Genomic DNA, 27,313 nt, shown 5'->3' with positions numbered 1-27,313 from the left:
GATCGTTGTGTGCTTGTGCTCATTGTTCGTCAGGGCCACGTTTACTTTACGTACACATTGCGCAGACCGTCTTAACGTGTCCAATACGTCTGTCATTGTCGGCGCTTGATGCTCGCCATTGCGTGCGTGCGTAAAGGAACTTTTCATGTGTATTGTCAGGATTGGGGGCTCAATCCCATCGTCCGTGGTCCTTTGCCAAGATTGGAGTACGGCATGAATTCGAAGGTAGCTGGCCCATGCCGTCGTCCAACTTATTTACGCTGAGATCGTTGATGAAGTGAAGAACTGCTTCTCATCGAGAACGAGGAAAAGGGTTTATTTACAGAAATTAACTCAGTCTAACATGACTGCTTGAGAAAAAGAGTAACAGTCCAACATGACTGCATGAGAGAAGTGACTCAGTCTAACATGACTGCTCAAGAGAAGTGTCCTCAGCATTCGCACAACCACAGTTTTTATACACTCGATCCGCCGGTCCTACGACGCGGCGACTGTTCGTTTCCTCATCACCAACTCGCCGCTGCTCTGCAGACCAGTTTACGTACACAAAGGCAACCGCGCTCTGTACACAGAGGCAACCGCGCGGGGTGCCGTTCCGGGAAACTATCGGCGCCGATCGAGGGTCGCTCGTTGTTCCGTGCTAGGCCGAAGCGTGAGACGCTCCAAAATAAGTCGTCCCCACGGCAGCTTGTCCAGCCGTGTCAAATCAGCTCCGCGTTGGGGAACTCTGGAATCATTGTTCACACACCGAACTAGTTCCGTCACAATGTCGAAGGGGCTGGAGTAAGTCGGCGGATTCCAGCGCAAAGGCCGCTTCTTTGAACGCCTCCCAGCTGCAGCGACGGAGAGGGAGAGGTGCGCGTCGTGTCGCCCTGTCGTAACTGTGTGGCAATCTTCTTTCACAGCTCGCCATTCTTTACAGCGCCTCCAGGGCCCGGAAAGTCTCGACTGTCTAGCGCTGACAACCGCTAGGCAGGAAGAGAACGGCTGCTGGTCAGGGGGGGATTGATGTCTTGGCTCGCAGCGACCACTTGTGCATTGATGTCACCGCCCCAAAACATCCAACAAGGACAGGCAACTGCAAAATGAACCCCACAACACGGCTCTGCGCCGAGATGACGCGCATTGGCTCTCACTTTAGACTCGCTAGGCTTCAAAAAAAAAAAAACAACAACAACATAAGTGCAGAAACAAAAAAAAAAGCTACATTTCGCTATGTCAATTTCTGAAGCAAATTCCTGCTGACACATTCAGCAATTATTGGAGGGAATTCTGCCAAATGAGAGGGGATTTTCTTCGCCTAAAGAAAAGCTAACACTAGTAACCTTAAAATTTAGGCGGGACCCTCAAACGCAGAATTCAAATGAGCCTGCTCAAACCATCCGCATTGCTATGCAACTTTCCCTTCTTATATCTAACGGAGAAGTTGTACTCTTGGAGAGTGAGGCTCCATCGGAGCAAGCGGCCGTTTTTGTGTGACATTTGATTGAGCCACGTCAGAGGACAGTGGTCGGTCTCGAAGATGAACTTCGCTCCGTACAAGTAACACGACAACTTCTGGGCGGCCCAAACCAAACAAGCGCATTCCTTCTCTGAAGCGCTGTAGGCTTCCTCTCTTACATTTAGTTTACGGCTGGCGTAGAGGATAGGATGCTCCTCGTTATCGTCGCCGACCTGACTAAGTACCACGCCCATACCTCTGTCGCTTGCGTCGCATTGAACTATGAATTCCTTTGTGTAGTCTGGCGCGCAAAGCACAGGGCGAGAAACCAATAGCGTTTTCCAACTTTGGAAAGCGTTCTCTTTGTCCTTATCCCAGTGTACGTTACTCGGTGCTCCTTTTCGGAGGGCGTCTGTTAAGGGACTTGCCAATTTCGAGTAATTCGGAATGTGCCGTTGATAGCACCCCACAAGTCCCAAAAATGAACGAAGGTCCGTTTTCGGGCGCGGCTGAGAAAATTCTCCAATCGTAGCTATTTTCAGCTCAGCCGGCCGTCTCATGTCCTGACCGACAACATGGCCCAGATAAGTAACCTGTGAACAACCGAACCTACACTTTTCCGCTTTCATCGTTAAGCCGGCTTCAAACGTACGAAGCCTCGCATTCTTGTCGTAATAGACTTTGGCGTTCTTTTGATCTATTGCCATGTTCTTTCCGACTAGTTCTTGGGTTGCGCTTAGCCGTTCCAGTAAATTTAGCACGTATTCAACCACGGTTGGACTCTCCCCTCTTTCCTCCCACATCTCTCTTAACATTCTCAGTGGAGACCGGAGTGTCCTCCCATACACTAGTTCTGCTGGTGAGAACCCTGTCGCCTCATGTGGAACCGTTCGCAAAGCAAACAAAGTTGCCGGCAGACAGTTCTCCCAGTCCTCCTTGTGCTCGTAACATAGCGCACGCAAAACTCGCTTAAGCACCGAATGCCACCTCTCTACACTGTTTGACTGAGGGTGATAGACAGAACTGTGTATTAACTTTACCCCGCACTTTTGCAAGAATGTGGAAGTCAGTGCGCTCGTGAATACTGACCCTTGATCTGCCTGAATTTCGGCTGGAAACCCAACTCGTGCAAACACTGTCAAAAGCGCGTCTACTACTTCGGTGGAGCTGAGCTCTTTCAAAGGGATTGCTTCTGGAAACTTGGTAGCCGGACACAGCATGGTAAACAAGTACCTGTAGCCTGATTTTGTTTTTGGAAGAGGCCCTACCGTGTCTATTACCAGTCGTCTGAAAGGCTCTGTTATTAAGGGCACTACCTTCAGTGGAGCTCTCCAAGTCTCTCCTGGTTTACCAGAACGTTGGCAGGCGTCGCATGATCTTACAAAGTTTTCTACATCTTTGAAACAGCCAGGCCAGTAGTATTCCATAAGCAATCTTTCCTTTGTTTTGTTTATGCCTAGGTGGCCGGACCACCCATTTCCATGACAAAGACTCAAAAGGTCCTCCCGATACTTAGTAGGTATGACTAACTGATCTAAAATCCTACCCTTTCGATCTCTGTAATGCCGATAGAACAATCCTCCTCTCTCATGTATCGTTACGTTGCGCCTAGCAATGCCTTCTTTAGCTGTGTCATGTAATTTTGCTAAGCTCTCATTATTCTTTTGCTCAGCTGCCAGTGACTCTCTATCCACGCGTAAGAGTTGATCAAAGTTCTTTGAGGCCGGTGATAATAACGACCCTGTCTCGCTTGTGAGCGCGTCTGCTTGCTCTTCCTGCAGGCTAGAACTCTGACACTCTAGTGCTGCGCTCTCATTGAGCTGGTCAGCTGGCAGGCTCTCCTCAACTGTTCTTTTGTCCCTCGGGCCTAGCTCGGATTCGGGTATTGAAGTTATCCCCTTTTCTGCTTCCGCTTGAGGAGCTTGAGCATTTTCAGCCGAAAGCGCCGCGATCTTACGAGCTTGGCCTCTGGTCAATGCCTGTACTATGCCCTCTCCCAGTTTGAGCCCTCTGTCACGCAGTAACTGATTCGAACGATTCGAAAAGATGTAGGGATACTGCAGTGACAAAAATTTGGAAACTGCAGCCTCAGTCTCTAGCTCCCCGAATGGTCCACTGATTTTGACTTTGGCCATGGGCAGACACACGCTGTGTTCTTCTACAACCTGTTTTATCCATGCTACTTCTCCGGTGAAGTCATCTACCATCACGTAAGACGGATGGACAATGTCCAGCGTGGCGGCACTGTCTCTTAGCACTCGGCATGGTTTTCCATTAACTTGCAGGTCGTGGAGATATGGACTTAAAAGTTCCATATTCTCATCTTTTTCCTCCACGTAGGAAAAAACTACGCTAGACTTCTCGCAGTTTACAGCTATATGTCCCAGTTTGTGGCATTTGTAACGGCGAATTGGTCTAACAGATTCGAATTTTCTTTTCTGTTCTTTTTGTGCGGTTTCTCCGTTAAGTTTCTCCTCGCTCTTTTCTGCGGGCTTTTCCGCCATGTCTACAGGCTCTGATCGTCTAGTTTGCGCACCCTTTTTGAACGGAAATGGTTTCCGCGGTCCATTTCGACCGTCCCAGTTTCCCTCCTCGGCGTTCAACTTTCTACGGGTTGCGTACTCTTCGGCTAATTCAGCCGCCCTTTCCACAGTGTTTACATTACCTCTGTCTTGCACCCACAGTTTCACAGCTTGGGGGATGGTTTTGTAAAACTGCTCTAGACACATGCATTCAATGATCATGTCTCTGCTGTCGTACGCTTCCGCGCTTTTAAGCCACTCGACTAGGTTGGCCTTTAAGCTATACGCAAACTCCGGATAGCCCTCGCTATCTTTCTTGCCTGTGCTCCTAAACCTTTGCCGAAAAGCTTCGGCTGAAAGGCGGTATTTCTTCAGGAGACTAGCCTTAACTTTTGCATAATCATATGCATCCTGCACACTCAGTCTGGCGATTACTTCCGCCGCCTCACACGGCAACATAGACAGCAACCGCTGTGGCCATGTACTCGGGCCGAAGTTCATCTTCTCGCAAGTCCTTTCAAAATTGCATAGGAACAAGCCTATGTCGGTCCCGACCTCAAATGGCTTTAATAGCCTGTCCATGCGGTACGATTCTGCCTCACTTGATCGTCCCAGAGCGCCTTCACTTCCTTGAGACATCTCCAAACGTTTGCTTTCAAGTTCCAGTTGCATTTTTCTTAACTCGCGATCTTTATCGCGTTCCTCTCTCTCTTGTTCTTTTCTCTCTCGTTCTTCTCTCTTTTTCAGAAGTTCAAACCCCATTTCAATTTCTTCCTCACTGGCCTTTTCGGAAATTAGCTCCAATAATTCCGATTTGAGCATTTCCTTGCGTACATCTAGGCCCAGTTCCTCGCCCACAATCAACAACTCGTCTCTCAGCAGTGTCCTTAACTCCATGACTACTGCTTTACTGCCTTGATTCTGCTCTCTAAATCTAGCTAGGAAAACACAACCTAGCTAACACACAACAATCTAGCTTCCCTACTGTTCTAAAGAGAACAACCACAAAATGAAGCCTAGAGAGTCAAAGCAAAAACCAAGCACTCACCGCAGATACAGCACCATGTCGCAAAGTCCATCTCACCGCTGTCAGCCAGTTGTCAGGATTGGGGGCTCAATCCCATCGTCCGTGGTCCTTTGCCAAGATTGGAGTACGGCATGAATTCGAAGGTAGCTGGCCTATGCCGTCGTCCAACTTATTTACGCTGAGATCGTTGATGAAGTGAAGAACTGCTTCTCATCGAGAACGAGGAAAAGGGTTTATTTACAGAAATTAACTCAGTCTAACATGACTGCTTGAGAAAAAGAGTAACAGTCCAACATGACTGCATGAGAGAAGTGACTCAGTCTAACATGACTGCTCAAGAGAAGTGTCTCAGTCTAACATGACTGCTCAAGAGAAGTGTCTCAGCATTCGCACAACCACAGTTTTTATACACTCGATCCGCCGGGCCTACTACGCGGCGACTGTTCGTTTACTCATCACCAACTCGCCGCTGCTCTGCAGACCAGTTTACGTACACAAAGGCAACCGCGCTCTGTACACAGAGGCAACCGCGCGGGGTGCCGTTCCGGGAAACTATCGGCGCCGATCGAGGGTCGCTCGTTGTTCCGTGCTAGGCCGAAGCGTGAGACGCTCCAAAATAAGTCGTCCCCACGGCAGCTTGTCCAGCCGTGTCAAATCAGCTCCGCGTTGGGGAACTCTGGAATCATTGTTCACACACCGAACTAGTTCCGTCACAATGTCGAAGGGGCTGGAGTAAGTCGGCGGATTCCAGCGCAAAGGCCGCTTCTTTGAACGCCTCCCAGCTGCAGCGACGGAGAGGGAGAGGTGCGCGTCGTGTCGCCCTGTCGTAACTGTGTGGCAATCTTCTTTCACAGCTCGCCATTCTTGACAGTATGCAGGGCGAATGGAAAAACCGCGATTCGGTTTGCGTTCTGTCCACATGCAGTACGAAGTGATGCGTTATTTACTTGCGTACGCCAAAGCTTTATTCTATACCTGCCCTATAAACGGGAAGGAAATCGATGTCCGCTTTATGGTTACGGGGAGGAAGCACGAGTGGACTTGCGTAAATATTGTGGATCAGCATACAGAGAAATATTTAAAGGCTTTGTCGTGAAAGGCCTCCATTTCAGAAATGCAGCTGACTAAGAAGTGGTGGATTGAATCCACCGCTTATTTTAAATACTTCTTCCTATTTATCAACTCTTTGGTCTTAGGGCAGTTAATTAGGCACACATTTCGCATTTTTTTTCAGGCAATGCGGCCCTGATTGATCTCTTCGTGAATTTACATTTCAATCTTTTAATCTCTTCAATCTTTCCGATTTCAATCTTACAATAAAATGATTTCCGCAACAAGAGCTTAGCGAGTGCAAGGGAAAAAAAACAAGGATAGATAGATAGATCCGATACACCGTGGTGGACAGAAGTAGGGAAGCGCAAATCGCCGTTCCACTCGCAGGCCATCTTTCCCGGCGCGTTCTCCTCAAACGCTGCAAGCAGACAGATGCATGTCGACAAGCTCTCGCAGCCACAGGGCGCGGCGGTTTTGCACGACTCTGCTCTGGGAACGCAGGAGCAACGCACGCAGGGGCACGACAGCATTTATAAGTATACGCGCGCTTCGAGCACACGCGTGAGGAGGTGTGCGGGAGCGGTGAGGGAGACCCTGGTGCGCCTATGGTTCGTTGGGCTCCTCGCCGTTGGCCTGATTACGCATACAGATGAGCTCGTCCGCGCTGCCCCTCTCCCGTCCCTTTCTCCGCCTCACCTGCAGCCCACAGAGCACGTCACGTCGTGTTGCTTGTTGTCTGACACTCCTCCCCCTCCTCCTCCCCCCCCCCCCTTCCGCCTTTTTTACGAGCCCAAACCTTTCCTCGCAGTTCCCGAACTATGCCTACTCTGAAAACCTCGCTCTGCAGGTCATTTGATCGTTCCTTATGCGCGTTGGCTGGTTGTCGCGCTGCGATTTCTTCTTTTAGGATTCTTGGTTCAGCGTGGGTATATATAGTTTCACTCTTTCCCTCATACTACCTTCCGTCTTGTTGCTAGCTTCCTTCCCACTCCCGAGACAGTGGCGGCACGTCCAATACAAGGAAACTGTGCTTCGGTACCGCTTGAATTATATTGAAGTATATGTTACGCATTTATAGAGAAGACAGTAGGAAGGGTCTGCATAGAGGATGCCAGAGGATTGTTGGGGCTTAGAAGCTCATTTTTTTTTCGAGAAAAGAGGCACGTAAAACGAGAAAAAGAAATATCGGAGGATAGAAAAGGAAGGTTTGTTGGTTGCGGAATTATTGATCGGCGAAAGGTGTGGCTTAGAGGGGCTTATGTTTGCTACCCGCAGACCGTCAGTGAGATGTATTTTTTCAGTACAGAGATGCCGACCTGCCGCGACATGATACTCGCCGGGCTCGCCGCATGGAGGGCCTTGTTATTCGAAACCGCATTTTATAACAGTCTCCAAATGAAAATTTCACAGGCCGAGTTTCGACTCAACATCGAAGATTAAGGGTGTGCGCGCGTGTGTGTAACATGGGGGGAAAGAAGAGCAAGAACGCAAACTACTGCCGATATCTAGGCTTTGTCAGAAAGGCAACGGCATTGAGCAAGAGAGCGTCATACGAGGCTTCGCATTGTTAGAACGCCCCATGTATAGGTGCCCTTACGTAAGTGTGCCACTTATGTAATCACTTAAGTCCAGTCTAAGAGTAATTGAAGATACCATGCTTATGTGCAGCTTTTGCAGTGTACACCCACATAAAAATTTTAATAACATTCAGAGTCAGAATACTTCGAACGACAGTCAAGGGAACGCCGTTTAGCTTTTACCAAGGGGGGGAAAACAAAAGAAAGAAATTGCCCGCATTGGTGGTATACCTGAATATCCATGGCTGCTTCTTCATTGTATGTTTTCAGGGCGAAATAAAAAGAGAAGCCCCGTTAACAGCGGTGCCAGCTGCGGCGAACAACATCGCCCTAGAACGTCGTTTGGTCGTCCATAAGCTAACGCACCGCAGGTTGAGCTTAAGGCGCCCTCCGCAAGCCCCGAAACGGCTCAATTTCAGCCCAGCCTCGTCAGCTCCGTCGTCAGCTGGTGTAATGGCCAAGAAAAATTCTGCGCATTTTCAAGCCGAGAGTGTATACCTTCTTTTAATAGGAAGGGAGCGGGCGGCTTCTCGAGGGGCGGCTCCTCTGCGCCCCGGCTCATTTCTTTTGATAGCCTTCGTACGGTGCTCCTCCCATTGTGTTCAGCGCGGATCTACAGCGCAGGCTCTTTATCACTGCATTAACACGCGTGCGTGTGCTATTGTGCTGTCGTACTTAAGCAGGACGGGGATTCAGTGTGATGTTGGGCTCGTTATAACTGGTGACTCGGGAGAACATCTACGAAACAAAATGGCCCCCAAAACGCCGGCTCTCTTTCGCGTATACGCGCGATGGTCTACCTGTGCGCAGGCTCCACGTCATTACGGATGCGCCATTTCGCGGAAGTTTCCAAGCGGCCGCTGCCACCATCCGCGCGGGTCTCTTAGTTTTCCCGTATTTTAAGTTATCGGCGCCCATTTTGTCACTGTCACGGTTTCACGGTTCTGTGCTTGCGTGTGAGACCAACGGGAGCCCACATTCGCAAGTGCAGCCGCCAACTTTTTTTTTCATTTTTGTTAGTTAAGGTTAGGAAAATACGGAGTTAATTTCATGGATCGGCGAGCAGCGAAGAACGTGCTCTTTTGGGCTCTGCTACGCTTAAACGATTTGCCGATTAGACGGTTCGCAGTTTTTCTTGATGGTCATTAATTCGGAATTTGACACCCCTATTTAAACGCAACATGCACCTTTGGACTGCGTTATGTAAGGTCACCGTATACCTCCGACCCCATTCGTTTCTTATCGCCGATCGCATCGAGTGGTCGCAACCGGTGATATCGAAGGCGTTACGTCATGCTAGCCAAGTTACGAAAGCTGACAAGAAAGGAAGACGAAAATAATGTCCACCTAATACAAACCCTGATTTTTAAGTTTGAGACGGAGGTTTCTTTACCGCGTTTTATTATGAAAAAATTGAAGATAGCTTGTACTCATTGTACAGCGATAATTAGACACGTGAGTCTCGTAATTTTGCAGCTTGCAGTTATGCGCTGCACTTGAATATAAAATTGTAGTTTCGAGCATTTCCAGAGCAATTAGAGCAAGCGCCAGGAGAGATCCGTAAGGACTGAGAATCGCAGAAATAAAGACGAAAATTTATATTACTTGAAAAGGTTGCGAAAAGCGCTTGTCGAGGTTTTCCATGAAATCCGAGTTGCTGGCAAAACGTGTGGTCGGTACTGCGTAACCGGCTGAAAAAATGTCAGAAGAGCCGGCCCACTTAAAGCGAGTCCTCAGCGTTTTGTAATTCAAATCGACATCTCGCGCCTTCGTTTTCTTGCGTTGCGTGCACTCGTGCAAAGTGAACCGCCTGAGAGGCGGTTAGTTCCCGTGCAAAACGAAATCTTTGAAACCGGATCGTTTGCATACCGCGATTTTGAGCGCTTGTTGCACGTTTCATCGCGCTTAACCGAATGAGGTGGAGTTCGCTTCACGAATGTGAACGAACGAAAGAAAGGGAGAAATACGACAAGCAGAAGGTATACGGAGAAGATCCAATGAGGTAATCTGCGCTGGGAGAATGAAAAGTTAAGGTAAACGGATAAGCGGAAGGTTGTCGCCCACCTGAATGCAGCATAGTTACGCCAGATGAAGTAAGGCTATCACGGCATCGAAGCATTAACGGCCATTTACAATGGGACAGCTTGAATCAGAACACTTGCAGCGAAAGTTGGCTGCGCCGGCGTAAACCAGAGAGATCAACGATAAACTGACACGTTTGACGCAGTGAAACGTGATATCGAAAATTGGTTTGAAAAAATTATATCGGGAGTAAATAAACTCATGGGCAAGTGCACTGCCGCTTAACTAAATTTAAAAAAAAAAAGGAAAGCAATGAGGCAAGGAAAAGATGCGTAGAGCAGATTCTTTGAGTGACGCATTATTAAATGGTCCCTTTTGCCTTTCTGTGCTGAACAAATGTTTGCTGGGTTTTCGCTAAGACGCTGCTGCCCTTGCTGCGTTTCTATTACGGGCCTTCAAAGCCGCTCTAAGATAAAATATTGTGCTTGATAAAATATTATGAAGCACAATAGTTGAAGTGTGTCCCGTTTTCGACAGTTCCTTCAAACCTGAATAACTCTAATGCACAGAAATCAAATGTAAAGTTACGCAAGCAAACGCAGCAAACACGAAACGGGAGCTTTCCAGATCTGCTGTTTTCTGTCGTCTTTCCGTGTTCCTTCCTAGTAAAGAAACACGCTTCCAGTGTATACACTTCTAATAAATGGAAATATTTAGACTTCTCGCGCGCTTAGCGTAACATTCTTAGTATCGCGTTGTTTCGAAACTATCTATATTTTTTTCTCGTTTCTTTTTTCGCATGCTGATTTAGTTGCGTTGCAATAAAGATATTCCAGCTGGAAATTCGGTTCTTTAGGTTGTTATAAACAAGTGAAGTGCATAGCTCGCTTCTTATTTCCGGTGTTTTCAAACGGCCCTCTTTTGAACTGTCTTCAATCTCTCTCTTCCATTTTATTGAACCTTTAGAAGAGGTTTTGTTGCCGTGGTTCTCACAATGGCCGGAATTCCTTTCAAAATGTTCTTTTTTCTCTCAGGATTTCATTTGCATGTATGTTTTTAGGAACTCAATTGCAGGCTTCGTAAACATGTGTTAAACTGGCTGCGTTGTTTCTTTCGGCTTTGGCTCATTCTTATTGCGTTCCTAGCTTCTTTCGGCCCATACCCTCCTCTCCTTATATTGTTCAGTCCTTTCGCTTTGTTCGGCACTTCACGTTTTCGCTTAACCTCAGTCCAATTCCAGCAATGAAATCGATGGCGGCACTGCAAAGGAAGTTGTGGAAAGAATACACTATAGCGTGGCAGGAAGGAATATAAATGTTTCCTTTTTTAAAACCGCCGCTCCCCATTAGGGAATTGGGGCACCAGGCCAGGAAAAAAAAGAGAAAAAAGCTCGGAGAATATCTCGAGCCGTTGCGCAGCCTCCTGAATAAGAATGGATGACAGCAGGCAAAAAACACAAAAGCCGAGGAAGGCAAACAGAAAACAAAAATCGAGAAACACGTGCGGGAAAAAGGAGGCAGGGGAAACAACTGATCACCTTCTCCACGGAATACTTGAATGAACCGAGCTTGTGCAAGCACTGACGTTGCATTTCTCTGAATACGCAAGGGAATTCCTCCAGGCATGAAGGCAAAGTAAAGTGCGTGGGGCCCAGAGATTGCCAAGGTCGAGAAGCGCCGACGGGTGTCCCAATTTTCTTTTTTATTTTAACTTCATTTCGTGTGTCTGCCTCATATTGATTTATTCAAGTAACATTGTAATGTAGGTTGGAGTTAGCACTCCTTTTTATCATTCATTTCAATTTCATTCATATCAATTTTCACGTTTTGGTGATAACACGTTGTTCACAGCAGCGGTGTATATATACGTGTAGAAAGGGAACAGAGGCTCCCCATATTTATTAATCTGATCATAAGAAGCCAACAAACAAGAGAGAGAGAGAGAGAGACAAAGAGGAGGAAAGACAGGGAGGTAACCCAGTGTAAGTACCGGCTGGCTACCCTGTGCTGGGGAAAGGGGTAAAGGGAATACAAGGAGAAAGAAGAAGAAGAGGAGAAAAAAAATAAGGACATTCACGCAGTAACGCGATACTACGCGATACAACACTCAAAGGCGATCGCACAATTCACATGTCCTTAAGAACTTGAGCAAAGCCCTTAAGACCTTGAGTGCCGAAGCCCGTCTGGACCAGTGTCCTGGAGCTTTCTCCTCTGTAAAGGGGCGATTGTCCAGTTTTTCGAGCGCGGTTACGAGCACTGTTCTTGGCACTTTGTGGCTGGGACAGTCACAAAGAAGGTGCTCAATCGCCTCCTCGCAGCCGCAGAACGATGTTGCGGAAGGATGTAAGCCAACAAACAAAGGCACCAAGGACAACATAGGGGAAAGTACTTGCACTTACTAATTGAATTAAAGCAAATGATAAATCAATGTAAATGAAAGTGGATGAAAAAATAAACTGGCCGCAAGTTGGATATGAAGCAACGTCTTCGCATTCGCGTACGATGCGCTTACCAGTTGTGAACTACCGCGGCGCCGTTTTGCCATCCACTTCTGGGGTACTTACGTTTTACCACTAGAAGTAACCCAAGGAGTGTTAGCCAGCGCCACCACTCACAAACCCGACAACATTGATGCCTTCAGGTAGCATGCGTGTGTTTATTCACCAGTTGCCGTCACGCAAATACATCACGTACACGTGACGCCTGCGACAGGAAGGATGGTCCACATCCGCCGCCCAGGTTTGTGAGTAACACACACACACACACACACACACACACACACACACACACACACACACACACACACACACACACACACACACACACACACACACACACACACACACACACATCTATATATATATATATATATATATATATATATATATATATATATATATATATATATATATATATATATATATATATATATATATATATATATATCGCACCAGCTATTTAAGTGCACAAGCGGCTTGCGGTACTTGCTGATAATAATTGATGATCGTTGATTTATATTGATCGTCGTTCGGAACGTATGTTCAGCTTGCGTTCAGTTTCCTCTCAAGCGACTGGCCTAGGCCGCGCCGAGTGATCAGCCACGCGCGGTGGCTGACAACTCGGCGCGGCCTAGTTCAATCAATCAATCAATCAGTCAGTCAGTCAGTCAGTCAGTCAGTCAGTCAGTCAGTCAGTCAGTCAGTCAGTCAGTCAGTCAGTCAGTCAGTCAATCAATCAATCAATCAATCAGTCAGTCAGTCAGTCAGTCAGTCAGTCAGTCAGTCAGTCAGTCAGTCAGTCAGTCAGTCAGTCAGTCAGTCAGTCAATCAATCAATCAATAAATAAATAATTAATGAATATTTATTTAAACAATTATTTAGCAATGCAGTATTAATTAATTATTATTTTTTACTTGCGTCCACTATATAGGTAGTGATACGATCTCGACCGGGTAGACCTTGCTAAAGCTTTTGATCGTGTCAGTCACTCCTATTTATTTACACTTCTGGAGCATGCCAATGTTGGCTCCGTTGTGCTTAAAGGCGTTAAGCTTTGTTATACGTGTTGTACTACTCGTTTAGTTATTAATGGCCAACTCTCTAAACCCGTTTCCATTTGCTCTTCGGTAAAACAAGGATGCCCTATATCCCCATTACTATTCCCCCATATCCCCATTACTATTCGCCCTTTATCTGGAACCGCTATGCTTAAGCGTTATTCAGTCGAGTTACATCCATGGCTTCAATATACTGGGTCATGAAGTAAAAGTCTTAGCTTATGCAGATGATTTAGCGTTCTTCTGCACGGATAAGTCGAGTGTTGAAAAGGTAGTATCAACAATAGAGGAATTTGGTAGCGTATCAGGAGCACGAATGAACTCCGCAAAAAGCTTAGGCTTATGGTTTGGCTCATGGTGCTATACACCAGAACAGTTTGCAGGCGTTAATTGGACCGGTGTCCTGCCAAAGTATCTCGGCGTGCCGCTAGACGCATATAAATTAAGCGCACACTATTGGAAAGAACAAGTTTCGGCCCTGCAAAGTTACGCCCAGACATTCGTTCCACACCGACTTTCTATTTTTGGGAAAGCCGAGGCCTGCAATAAGTTCTTGGCAACAAAAATTTACTATGTATTGCAAGTTATACATTGTGCCAGGCTCTACATCCAACGCTTTCACCGAATCTTTGCAACCTTCGTATGGTCTTCAACTTTTGAGCCCATGAGGCGAGACAATATTTTCAGGCCCGTTAGTGAAGGTGGGCTGGGTTTAGTGCATCTTTATGTGCGGCAAATAGTGTCTCGTTTCTTCTTTTTTCGCGATACATCGCATCCTATACTTCGGTCATTCATGCAAGTCACACTTGTTAATGCGTTACCCGACTTAATTGTTTCTTCGAATTTTTCTTCGCGTTTATGCTTGTGGGGATTCATGCAAGAAGTTTACTTGGCGATTTATTTATTTATTGTCATACTCTCAAGGCCCGGAGGCATTACAGAGAGGAGTGGTGATTACTGCAAACAAATTCATTTGATTACTGCAACAAATTCGTTTCGTGACAGTTCGGTTTTCCACTGAATACTTGTACTCTGCGTCGCGTAAAACGTTATACAAAGATCTATTGTGCATGCTTTTTCCGCCTCCATTTTACCGATCACTATACATTCAATGGCCAGGTCACGATGTTCTAAAGCGAGTTCGTAAAATGTATCCCCTTGCTGCAAAACGTTCTTTTATAAACTTCATAGTGAAACCATACCGGTTAAAACATGGCTACAGAAAAAGGGTATCTTTGTCTCTTCTGTTAACTGTCGCCTTTGTGACGTGCCAGAGACGATTGAACATTGTTTTATTAGCTGCACCGACGCCATACTATTTTGGGATGTCCTCCAACGGACTTTAAAAAAAGGCTTTGACATCAACGCTCATACTGTGCGATACCTACTGCCGACCGCTGATAATAGTGCGCCTTTTGACATGTTTTTTCTCATCGGAATGCACAGTTTGTGGAAAACGCGAATGATGGACAGAAACGCCGAAACGGTTGTACCTACGAGGGTGAATTTCATCAAAATGACCCTACACCTAAAGCAGGTTTATGATGGACTTGATACCCAGCCGGACTGGTACCCCATTTTGGTGAGGTGCCTATCCTTACCACCCTTCTAAAGTGAAACCACATTTCTACCCACAGTATTAACGATGCCTTTTCTCTGAGTGACTGTCAGTGTGCTCTCCATTCTCTGACTGCACAACTGGTGAATATCGGGTTGTTGCTACTGTAATAAACACCATGAAAGAAAAAAAAAATCTCGACCGGGTGCGGGGGGTTTACACTGCAAGAATCAGGAAACGACGATGAAGCCGAACATCGTGATGATGAAAAAAAAAGTTGAAAAGAATGTATACACTTCATTGGTACATGGTTGTGACTCTCATCCGAGTCTCGAGCGGATCTGATTAGCACGGGGGCCAGGACGGCCTTAAATAACCCCTCGAGGTCTTGTGGCCGTCGACGTCTTCTTGGGGAGCCTGTGGAAGTATTCGTGCTTTCGTCAGGGTCTGTCGTCGAACTCGTCACCTTCGGATTTTCTTCCCTTTGTCCATCCCTTTGTGTCAGCTCGGGGAATAAAAGAGGTGGCGCCGTTCCGGAGACGAGGGCAATTATGTCGACATGGGGACGCCCGCTTGAACGCTGCTCACACGTGACAGATCGATGTCCAGGCTTACCGTAACAGCTTTTTCTAGGACGAGGCATCTTGTCATGGGAATATACGCCTCAATGTCTCTCACAGTTGACAGGTCGATCATAACAGTAGGCGTAGATCACTTCATCTGTTCCTGCGCCGTCTTTGTTTCCAGCGTTACAAAGGCGCTGTTAACACTTCTGCGACGCAACAGCCTCAACGAGATGCGATTATTAGACAGGAACAAGAGATAGATAGATAGATAGATAGATAGATAGATAGATAGATAGATAGATAGATAGATAGATAGATGGATAGATGGATAGATGGATAGATAGATAGATAGATAGATAGATAGATAGATAGATAGATAGATAGATAGATAGATAGATAGATAGATAGATAGATAGGTGGATAGGTGGATAGGTGGATAGGTGGATAGATAGATAGATAGATAGATAGATAGATAGATAGATAGATAGATAGATAGATAGATAGATAGATAGATAGATAGATAGATAGATAGATAGATAGATAGATAGATAGATAGATAGATAGATAGATAGATAGATAGTATTTAGGGCACACCCAATGCTTTGAGTGTGGCCTAATTTTGTATTTTATTTCAGGAATAATCGCATACAGCTGCATTACGGTACTAGGCGTGCCGCGAGGCAAACCTCCGCAGATTTTATTACAGGGCCTCACTCTGTCTCTCCCTCACTATACCTCTGTTTCTTCTAGTCAAAAAGAAAGAAGAAAAAAGCGAATGGAAAGTACACCCGCGCGCAAAGGCAATAAATTAGCCGGACCGAAGTCGACGAATACAAAGGAGACCTCGTGGAGCGAAGAAGCAGCCTAGTCAGTGTCACGGGTCACAGGTCGTGCTTGATTGGCGGCGACCTTCACCCATTCCGGATCGAGACGGCTTCTCGTTAGGCAGCGCGTTCGACCGCGTGCTACAAAGAAGGCGCAGTTGGAAGCGCCGCGGCGACTATGAGGAAACGCCTGCATTGTTCCTCATTACGCGACGCGACCGACTCACTTCTCAACGGTCGCTAACTTAAACGGGGGCGGGACCATGAGCTTCGCTGTGACGCTTGTTGCACGTGATTGGACTTGCATAACGCTGTATTCTTCGTATTCGTTTCTTTCATTCGAGTGGCAATGACTCGCAAATAACGCCTTGCGCGAACTCTGCTCGAGTGATTTATCCAAACGAAACAGAGCTGTACTGGAGGATGGAAATTTGGAGGTATTAGCAGTGATTGAACACAGCAGGTGTCGCTGTAATCGACGTTTCGACAAAGGGAACTCGCCTTCGCCAGGGCGGTCGCTGTTTCGTTCCGCCCTGACGCAGCATTTTCTGCCTTGACGAAGACGGTTCGCCTCGTAGAAACGTTGGATCCAGTCGCACCACTTTTTCAATCACTCCTGATCGCTTGAGGTATTTATGGGCAGTTTGATGTGTCGCGCAGCTGAGCTACAGGAGACGTCGTATAGTGGAAGGTATCACATCTTGAAACATCGTGGGTTCCCCAAAGCGCACCTAAACCAAAGTACCAGGGCGTTTTTGTGTGTCGCCCCCATTGTATAATGCGGCTTCCGTGACCGAAAAGCGAACCCTCCACTTCTTGGCGAACAGCAAAACTCTCTATGGCACCGGAGAAAACGGCGGATAGCGAACCTTTCTTCTGTGACTTCGTTCGATCGCGCGGTGTGAAAAAGCATAGAGATGCCGTGAGCAGTGGGCTCTCAACACTCGACTGTCCTCGCTACAGTGCACAGAGACAATCACTCGCAACTGCGGTAGCTCGCTCTGATCGCAAACTATTGTAAGAGCAAGCTATGTTGAAATGTCGACCTGCCAAACCATCACTGCAGGGATCGGCAAATTCATTGCTGCAAGTATTTAGGACAACAGGACCTGTAAAAACGGCTGTAGCCTGCGCAATGAACGTCAGCATTCGCATCATAGCGTTCGGTGATTGTGACCAGCGATCTTCGTCTCTCTCTCTCTCTGTCTCTATCTATCTATCTATCTATCTATCTATCTATCTATCTATCTATCTATCTATCTATCTATCTATCTATCTATCTATCTATCTATCTATCTATCTATCTATCTATCTATCTATCTATCTATCTATCTATCTATCTATCTATCTATCTATCTATCTATCTATCTATCTATCTATCTATCTATCTATCTATCTATCTATCTATCTATCTATCTATCTATCTATCTATCTATCTATCTATCTATCTATCTATCTATCTATCTATCTATCTATCTATCTATCTATCTATCTATCTATCTATCTATCTATCTATCTATCTATCTATCTATCTATCTATCTATCTATCTTTCCGCTTCACCCTTTCCCCTTGTAGGGTAGCAAAGCGAATTTTCTGTTCTGGTTAACCTCCCTGCCTTTCTCATTTCCTTCTTTTCTTTCTCTTTCTCTAGAAAAAAGAACAGGAAATTTTGCAGTTAGGGACCGCTCAGAGAGAGTAACAATGACGTTATAATGTTTATGCTCGTTTTTAGAAAATAAAAGAAAGAAAAGCGATTGGTTTCCTGTTTCGCTCCACACGCCGTTGTTCTATGCCCGCGTGTAGCGAGGCGAGTCATCGCTTCTACTGACATTGTTCGACGCCCCGGTGCAGAATAAACTATTGATCTGCCGCGAATCGAGCTGTCTGCCGGACCGAGACGGGCCGAAATTGAATCTATGGTGCGTTTGTCCCGAATGAATCATGGCGAAGTAATGTTTCCTGGCCGGGAACCGTTCCCCCCCTGGTAGCGCCCTCCTTTCCGCACCGGTTGCCCCTTCCTGCTTTGGGCGTCTGCGAATTTCGTAACAGGCAATCGGTATGTTGTTTGCACCGTACACGCGGCGGCCTTGTGAGGATCCCGGAAGAGAACGTGTATTACGAGTTTCTTTGAATCGACTGTGATAGGATCAGAGCAGAGACGAATTTGCTGAAGCTATTGTATAGTCAAGGTTATTACGTTCGCCTCATACATGTGGTGGTTTTCATACGCTGCATTCCTTTTTATGAGAGTACGTCTATTTAGCCTCGTGTACTCGACTGTTACTGTCTCTGCCCTCAGTACCATTACTCCTTTTTCTTCTTATTGACACTTTTTGCTTGCTTTTTTCGAAATTTGCTGAATTTGATATAGAATTAGAGCTATTTCGAGCAATCCGGCGACGTGCCTAACCTAGATAGCGACGAACGAAGTCAATGGACGATTTACGGACTGCTAGACGCCTACAAAAGAAGATCCATCGCTAGTTACATAAACTGGAGTGACAACTCTGGAGAAGTTTCTGTGAATCGCTAGACCCTCGTAAGCCATTATCGCACTTGTAGAGGACGGTGCGAGGGCTTAGGGCACCACCCGTGCAACGGTCTCTGTTCAAGGTTCTGGCCCTCTTCCAACAGAGACGAGATATTGATGTCGCAGAAAACTTCTGTGCTAGATTATCCGGGCAACTCACAGCTTCCAACAACAATATACCACGATCCATCAGCTTCCCGTACGTGACTCCCGCAATGATTTACCATTTTCCATCCATGAACTCAAGGTGGCGCTAGCTTTGTGCAGCCGTACGTCTTCACGGGGACCTGACGGAATTTGTTGCAGATCTCTGTCTTATCTGGGTGAGCGGGCGAGGAGTGTTCTGCTTAAAATGTATAATGAATCCTGGCTAACTGGCACACTTCCCCCAAGCTGGAAGACTAGTCCCTAAGTTCCGCTACTGAAGCTTGGCAAGTCTCCGTTGGAGCTTTCATCGTATCGCCCGATTGCATTGGTGAGCTGCGTGGGCAAAGTGAGGGCGAGATGATCCTCGGAATCATCAGTGCTTGGAATCAACAACGTCTACCCAGACACCGCGGCGGGCTTCCAACGTGGCCGCTCATCGATTGATAACGTTGTCGGTCTGGTTACCTACGTTCAGCAACAAAAAGGATGTAAACGTATCTGCGCTTCTTTGCTCCTCAACGTCAAAGAGCCGTACGACAACGTTACACATGAAGCCATCCTCCCCGCTCTCGAAGAGGTAGGCCTCGGTGGTCCGATGTTTCGATGGATACATAGCTATCTCTCTATGCGATCATTCTTTGTGAGCTCCGAGGGCGGCCACACATTACAACTACTGCGGCGTTTCCCAGGGCGGCATACTGAGCCCTACGTTGTCTAACCTCACGCTGATTGGTCTCCTTGATCACCTTCGAAACATAGTTAAATTATCTATGTACGCGGGCGATATATGCGTTTGGGCGTCAGGAGTGACACGCTTACAGCTGCGCGCAAGGCTCCAAAGAGCTACCACTCTAACTACACTCTGCCTCCGCAATCAAGGCCTGGAGTTTTCATCAGATAAATGTGCAGTTGTGGAATTTACGCGTAAGCCCATGACGCACTACAGTATATTAATCAATGGACAGATGATACCTATTATACGGTCTTACAAATTCTTGGGTGTCCTAATTGTAAGAGATATCTCATGGAGCCCCATGTACAGGACATGAAGGTGCGGTTGACAGGCATATGTCACCTTCTCAAGTTCTTCGCTGGAAAGACCTGGGGAATGTCCACAAGTGCTAGGCTACAACTACGTAGGGTACTTATTCTCGGCTTTTTGCTGTACAGCTTGCCGGTATTGACTAACGCAAGTAAAACAAGCCTACGTGCTATTGAAAGCGTTCAGGCTGAGGCGCTGAGAATTTGTCTAGGTCTTCCTGGATGAGCGTCAACGGCGGCAACTATTCCAATCGCCATTCCAATTTGAATAAATAAAGACCCACGTCACAGTTGGAGAACTAAGAGTGCACGTAAGGTACTTTGCCCGCACTCCTTGACACCATGTAACCTCTCTACCTCCGCACAACGTTCCGCCTCGTTCTGCGGAACGGTATCCGCACATCGTGAGGCTATACCATCTTGCTTCACACCTGCCGCCACACCTTCGACTGCTCCTTGGTGCCTCATTCAACCAAAGATAAACCTGACGATACATGACTTCCGGGAAAAAGCGGATATGTCATCATCGGCTTTTAGCTTACCTTACACCTAGTAAATCGGGAGTACCGGTATTACACCCACACATACACTCTCTCTCTTCGTCCTCATACCCATTCCCCCAGTGCTGGGCTGTAAACCAGACGTGCGTCTGGTTAACCTCCCTGCCTCTCCTGTCTTATCTCTCTCTCTCTCTGTCCTGCCGAAGAGCTCTACAGCAGCTGTCGTCATTCCAGCAAAAGCCACCACTACCAAGTTGAAAACATCTCACCTGACAACGTCCACGGCAGCAGAACTAGCAGCGCTTCGAGTAGCATTACACTTTATTAATGACTCGAAGACGGCACTAAAATGTTTATTGTCAGCCTGACGGCGCGGTCCGCATGAACAATTGGTATTCGATATCACAGAAGACATACTCCACCTAACTGAGAAAGACGTGAAATAATTTTTCAGTGGCTACCAAATCACTGTAGTATCATCGGCAATGAACGTGCCGATCAAGCTACTCGTTCATCTCATGCAGGAGACAACCGCCTATCGATCCCGCTGTCTAGCACAGATTCTGCAAGGATGATTCGTCTACTTTCAAGCCAATGCACTACATCATAGTGGAATGGACCACATTTTATGCATGCCCGTTTCTACACCCTGGATCCAACCTTAAGCCTCCGACTTCCACCAAAACTTCCCCGAAGAGACGCGACCATATTGTGTAGGCTATGGTTGGGCGTCGCGTTTACCGATGCCTACGCTTTCCGTATAGGGGTGGCCGACACCGCAGCATGTGCCGATTGCGGTGACGTGGAAACGATTCGTCATGCTCTTTGCCAATGCCCGCAGTACAGTGTGCAGAGACACTCGCTTTCTGTCGTGCTGAACCAGTTGGACGACCAGCCTCTGTCGAAAGGAGGAATTCAGAATCATTGGGGCGACTTAACATCGCTTCAGAAGACCGTGCAAGCGTTACGGTGCATCTTGAGATCGACCGGCCTGTGTGAACGCCTGTGATTGGAACGCCTTTTCTGTTACCTGTTTCCTTTTTCGTTCTTTTTTTTCTTTTTTTTCTTCCTTCTTGGTGTTCCGTTTCTTTCTCTCCTCTCGCTTTGTCGTCTTTACAACCCCTATATCCCCCACCCCAGTGCATGGTAGCAAACTGGAAACTCTCCTCTGGTTAACCTCCCTTCACCTCCTTGCCTTTCCTCTCTCTCTCTCGTTCTCTCTGTCGCAGTGTTGTTTCCCAGTGACACGAACTGCTGATTCGCCAAAATACTTTGTAATTTTGAAGTTGTTTTTCTACATTGTGGGCAATCAGGAAAAAATGTGTCTCATCATGTTTGTAATTTCGAGGCACTCTATATTATTCACTCTCTTGGTGCGAGCGGATGATTTTCATGATTGTAATTCGTCCAGCTGTTATGCGCTATAGTGCTGACTGTAGGTAACAAATAAAATACAATAGAGTGACGCTCAATCGCGTTTCGTACATTGCGCTGAGGGTGCGATTTCATTTTTTTCTTTATTTCTCTCTCCCGTCGTTTCCCACCCCCGATCCTTTACTGCCGTTAATCGCATAGATCGACAGAAGGTCTATCATTCACGCCGTAACCCATTTTCCTATTCCATGATACTCTCTTCTACGCCTGAAGTTGACAAACAAACAAACAAAGAAACAAACAAACTAACTAACTAACTAACTAACTAACTAACTAACTAACTAACTAACTAACTAACTAACTAACTAACTAACAGAGACAGACAGACAGACGAACAAAAACAATTGTTTTAGCGCGTAGCGTTATATAATTAAGTTCTCGTACAAGACTTTACCGTTCCCTTACTCATATTCACTTAGCGAGGCTAGGCCAGCAGCGCCAGAAACCAAACAAACGGTGCCAAGTAATGAAGCAACAAGGATTTTCACCGCCTTCATGACCGATCGCGCCTCCGAGCCTCAATTCTCATTTCCGTGGTTTTCTATTGTTCCGTGCTCAGGTCTGTACGTCGCTCTAATATGAACGAATAAGGCTTTCTGTATTTGACGAAAAAGAGCTGAAGGCAAGAACGCCGCCTGATTTTTGTCGTTTATCCGCAGGCCTCCTACGAGAACCCACCGCACATCTACGCTCTGGCGGACACCATGTACCGGAACATGATCATCGACTCTGAGGGACAGTGCGTCATCATCTCGTAAGTGACTGGAAGATGTTTTGTTTTTCTCTCCTAGGACGCGACCAGAAACGTAAGCCTACTGTTGGGGGCATTTACAGAACGTCAGCGACGTTTAGTCCGCATCATATCAGGGAAATGGATCTTCCAACGCGTCGTCTGGTTCCCGATATCACTGGTTAGGTTACCAAATGATTAACCTTGGATTTGCAGAGGGGGCTAAAGGCAAAGATTGCGGCATGAAATTATCTGTATTCCAACATTTTCTTGCTTGGGACTGCGCTAACAATCTGGAGTGGACACTATAATTTAATGTATTGTTGTCTACATTCATTAGGTCTTTGTTTTCCTATGTTTAGAAAAAAAAAGAACTGCATGCTTTTAACTATTGCGCGTTTAAATTGTTTGATCATTGGGCAAAAGCTGTTATACACAAGAGGCATTTGCAATGAAATGCATTTTATTTCTACATCGTTTTGGCACAGCTCTACCGCAGCCATGAAGGCCCTCCACATTATATTCTGCACTTCATTTACTAGCTCTAGTCAGTTCAGCCCCAAATCCCTGTTGGTGCAGGTTTGTTCCAACATGTGCGCAATGTGTCCTACAGCTTCCTCTCTGCGCGATGTACGTTTGAAACAGTGACACGGAGACACTGCCATGCTATACTCCTTAGACGGCGCAACATCTTTTGAACTATAGTTGCCGAACTGGAAGCGAAACAAATGGACACCAACGTCAACGACTTTCATTGGTGCCTCAGGCTTCCGATGTTGTTTTGTACGTCACGACGAGCATATGAATGGGACAGGAAAAATGCGAATAGATCTTAGTTAATTATCTTAGTGCCCGTAATACTAAACATACCGTGAGTGTCGTCATCGGGCACTTCATTGCTGAAATGGGTCGCAAATACTTGTCTAGAAGTAAATACTGACGCAAGAAAGGACAGTGAAGCACAAACCGGTGTCGTACTGTTCGGTTTGTTCCTTTTGTGCCTCTCTGTGTTTTTCACCTCAGTGTCCATTTCTTGACAATAAGCATAATCGTAACATTTCCGTAATGGCCTCGCTTGCGCGATGTTACCATATTACCCGCGGGCAAATTTACTCAGTGATCAAAAAGCGTGGAAGTGACAGCAAGCTACCCCACTATACGTCGTCTATATAGCAACAAAGGTGTGACCGCTGCTCGAATATTTTTGTCATTATCGCTCGGCAGCTTACCGATTGGCCATTTACTTTTACTGCCACTTGGGCGAGATACGTTATCGGTGAGTAATTTCCCTCACGGGCATACAAAATGTTTCGCGTGAGTGACGTGGAACATAATCGTCTAGTGTAAATCGATTCCAGTCCGCGTTGGTTGAAGATAGCATGTGAAGATGTCGTCACCGATGCAGCCGTCCTCTGCTACGTACCGGTATTCCAGTATTCCTTAAATAGAAAAAAGAGTAACTTGCCCACGTTACTACAGCGCGTTACAACGCGTTCCCCTACAACGCATTTGAAATGTTTTTTTGTGTCATGTGAGTTTTATCGTTGACCGAAACTATAAAAAAATATCAAAGGCAATTTAGCGGTAAATGCCATAGAAATGCCTTAGGATTACGCCGCACATATTTGAGTCCCAAATCAATGATTGAAACCGCCTTTACCGCATTGCAAAGTGTTATTCAGGACCTCACCCGACACAAGTCCTGCCTATTCGAGTAGCGAAGTGCAACTGATGGTTGTACTTCTGCCACGTAACTGGCTGCCCACATTTATTTATTTATTTATTTATTTATTTATTTATTTATTTATTTATTTATTTATTTATTCAAAATACCTTACAGTGCCCAGAAGGGCATTGAGCAAGGGGGACAAAAAACAACATAAATAGTAAAGGAACAAGTATCAAATAATGACACGATGCAAAACAAGGTGTAAAAGGGAAAAATTGTACAGAGCAAATGATAACAAAAAAAAATATAGATAGATGCAAGGAACATCGTATTATACCATGAGTAACATGAATTCGTCATATCTGGCCAATACATATCGTAAGAAAAACAGTGGTCGTACAAGAAATGTCATGGATGTAAGATGTACAAAATAACAAGGCATACCGCAATAGCAACGATGATGGAAATGCAAACCAACTGAAGAGACCCAAACCACGACGTCACTCCTCAGAAAAATGTTTTGCAGCTGATCATGGAATGATTGGTGGTCACAGATGGATGCGATAAAGTCGGGAATATCATTCCAAAGAGCAATGGCACGTGGAAGTGCCGATGACTTGAAGGCTTGGGTCCTTCCGTGCATGCTCTTTATGCTACATTGATTATGTAGTCTGCGTGAACTTCACAAACATACACATTTTTTTTTTCAATTTGACACTCTAACGCTAACGCTAAGAAATAATAATAATAATAATAATAATAATAATAATAATAATAATAATAATAATAATAATAATAATAATAATAATAATAATAATAATAATAATAAAAAGGGACTGAGTGCTAATGTTTATGCCAATAGCGGCACACCATAGGAGCAGCCGCGGAGGTTATAGGAGGTAACTGCACTAATCGCTCTCTCTCTCTCTCTGTTCTGTTTAAAGACTGAGCCACAAGATGGCGCCACCAGCGCGGCTGCAGATTTTAACGTCACAGGAACGCGACACGTAATCGTCGAGGGGAATGTGGTAAAGCTTTCCAATGGTAATACGTGCTAATACGCGTACGTCCAGTTCGAACTCTCTAATACTTCTGCTATACATATTCCCCTCCCGGAATACTCCTGTTTTCATCCTATCCACTTCGAGGATTCGCTCCCTAATCTGGACGCACTGTCGCAGAACCCGTATGCCCCTGTGTACGCGTACGCGCGTCGTGCGGGCGTAAGGGCCCTTCGTGAATGTTTACTTGACACGCACTGCATTGAGCGCCAGTGCGGCCGACGCGGAAAGCTCCCCTGTTCGTTTGACGACCGCGGTCGAACAACGACCGAGCTCGAGCTGTTATCTGGACCACGCAAGAGTGGTTCCCGCCGCGGGATTAGTTCTACAGGACGAAGCTCTCCGCTTTGCGGATGTACTACTCGGACGTGGGGAACCTGGATTAGCGAGCTCCTAGATTAATTGCAGAGCGGCTGTTGGGGATTAGCAGACCCTCTCAGCGTCCCAGGGCACCGGAACTGACTCCGGAAGATCAGACCCGCGCACGTTTGTGGATAACGGATCAGCATTTAGGTGGAGAAAACAACAGCCTGGATTCGTTTAGATCTCCAGTTGGAGCCCTTTTGTTATGCATCGCCGAGTGACATGAGTAGTTTTTTTTCAATTATTATTCCTGAATATATGGTCAGATTTGTACTTCGTGTGTTCATTTTCCGGCTGTGATGGCCGCATTGTGATGGAGGCGGAATAAAAGAAATAACGCTCGCCTAAGTGCTTCGTGTGCAGGTGGTCAAAATTAATTGGTATCCACCTTATACGGCCTCGCTCACAGGATTGTAGGCTGTGATGTAAAATTCTGTAGTGATTTCTTTAAAAATTAATGTGCCTCTAGAGTAGTTACTAGTGTTTCGCTTTAGAAGGCCCCAACTTCAGCTCATATTTTTTGGTGGCCTCATTGCTGCAAAATCCAAGGTAATTTCGGCCACTGAAAACGAAATTTGCGACACTCCACTTCTCTGCTACTCGAAGCTTCCAGAAGCGCATATCTGCTAAAATAAGGGAAAGACGCCACGTGTAGTTACGCGTAAATGGCCTGAAGCCATAGTTGGTGCGGCTTGATGCTCCCGGAGCGATCTTCTATGCTGTTGAACACGCTTGCAATGAAGCGAGAGGGCAGTGTAAAGCATCAAGAAAAAATCAATCTTATTTAGCTTCGAAGGAACTCGATTCGTCGCACTTATTTGTTACCCCGCAGAAAAGTGTCCGTTAAATGCTAGTTTCGCGCGTATACGCTTCTGCTTCGGGATCGTGCTCGGCTCGTTTCGCGATCACCAGCGCGCGGTGCCCACCATGGTGGGCAAACGAATCCGGGCCAGCAAGCAGTCGTCTCTGGGTTCGGTTAGTGAGGGTACCTTGACCAGTTGAGACGCGGTGGTTGCTTAGCCGTTGTGCTTGCGTATGTTATATATGTGCACCTGCGCTATGCCTGAGTGGGTCGTTTCGTGCGTCACTCTGTTATCTGGACGGAAAACACGGGGAAGACAGGAGATGGAAATTCAAGCCGATTAGCAAAACGAGAACAAGGTGAAAGCTGGAGCCAACGTTCCGACAAGTGGACTTGTCTTTTTCAAGGCCTTGAAAAAGACAAGTCCACTTGTCTTTTCTTGCTTTGTTTTTGTCCAGCTTTTACCTTGTTCTTGTTTTGCTCATCTGTTATCTGGAGTAATATGCTAGTCGTACATGCCGTCCGTCCGTCCGTCCGTCCGTCCGTCCGTCCGTCCGTCCGTCCGTCCGTCCGTCCGTCTGTCTGTCTGTCTGTCTGTCTGTCTGTCTGTCTGTCTGTCTGTCTGTCTGTCTGTCTGTCTGTCTGTCTGTCTGTCTGTCTGTCTGTCTGTCTGTTTTTCTTTCTTTCTTCTATCTATCTATCTATCTATCTATCTATCTATCTATCTATCTATCTATCTATCTATCTATCTATCTATCTATCTATCTATCTATCTATCTATCTATCTATCTATCTATCTATCTATCTATCTATCTATCTATCTATCTATCTATCTATCTATCTATCTATCTATCTATCTATCTATCTATCTATCTATCTATCTATCTATC

The 27,313-nt window shown here is 46.2% G+C and overlaps 2 protein-coding genes across 4 annotated transcripts in view; one reads left to right on the top strand and one right to left on the bottom strand.

The window, feature by feature from the left end:
• LOC135915707 (unconventional myosin-Ie-like) overlaps nt 1-27,313 on the top strand; it is a 352,538-nt gene that overhangs the window by 45,119 nt on the left and 280,106 nt on the right. For both annotated transcript variants that reach the window (XM_065448929.2, XM_065448861.1), the window contains exon 4: nt 22,458-22,552. In XM_065448929.2, coding sequence (XP_065305001.1) covers nt 22,458-22,552 — 95 coding nt within the window. The remainder of the gene's footprint in view (nt 1-22,457; nt 22,553-27,313) is intronic.
• The window catches only part of LOC135915571 (potassium/sodium hyperpolarization-activated cyclic nucleotide-gated channel 3-like), a 452,750-nt gene that overhangs the window by 279,415 nt on the left and 146,022 nt on the right, over nt 1-27,313 (bottom strand). The gene's annotated exons all lie outside the window — the stretch shown is intronic.

Source organism: Dermacentor albipictus, chromosome 1 (genome assembly GCF_038994185.2).
Source record: "Dermacentor albipictus isolate Rhodes 1998 colony chromosome 1, USDA_Dalb.pri_finalv2, whole genome shotgun sequence".
Taxonomy (NCBI): Eukaryota; Metazoa; Arthropoda; class Arachnida; order Ixodida; family Ixodidae; genus Dermacentor; species Dermacentor albipictus.
Note: the sequence above shows the minus strand (reverse complement) of the source record. Positions and strands in the feature narration are given on the sequence as shown.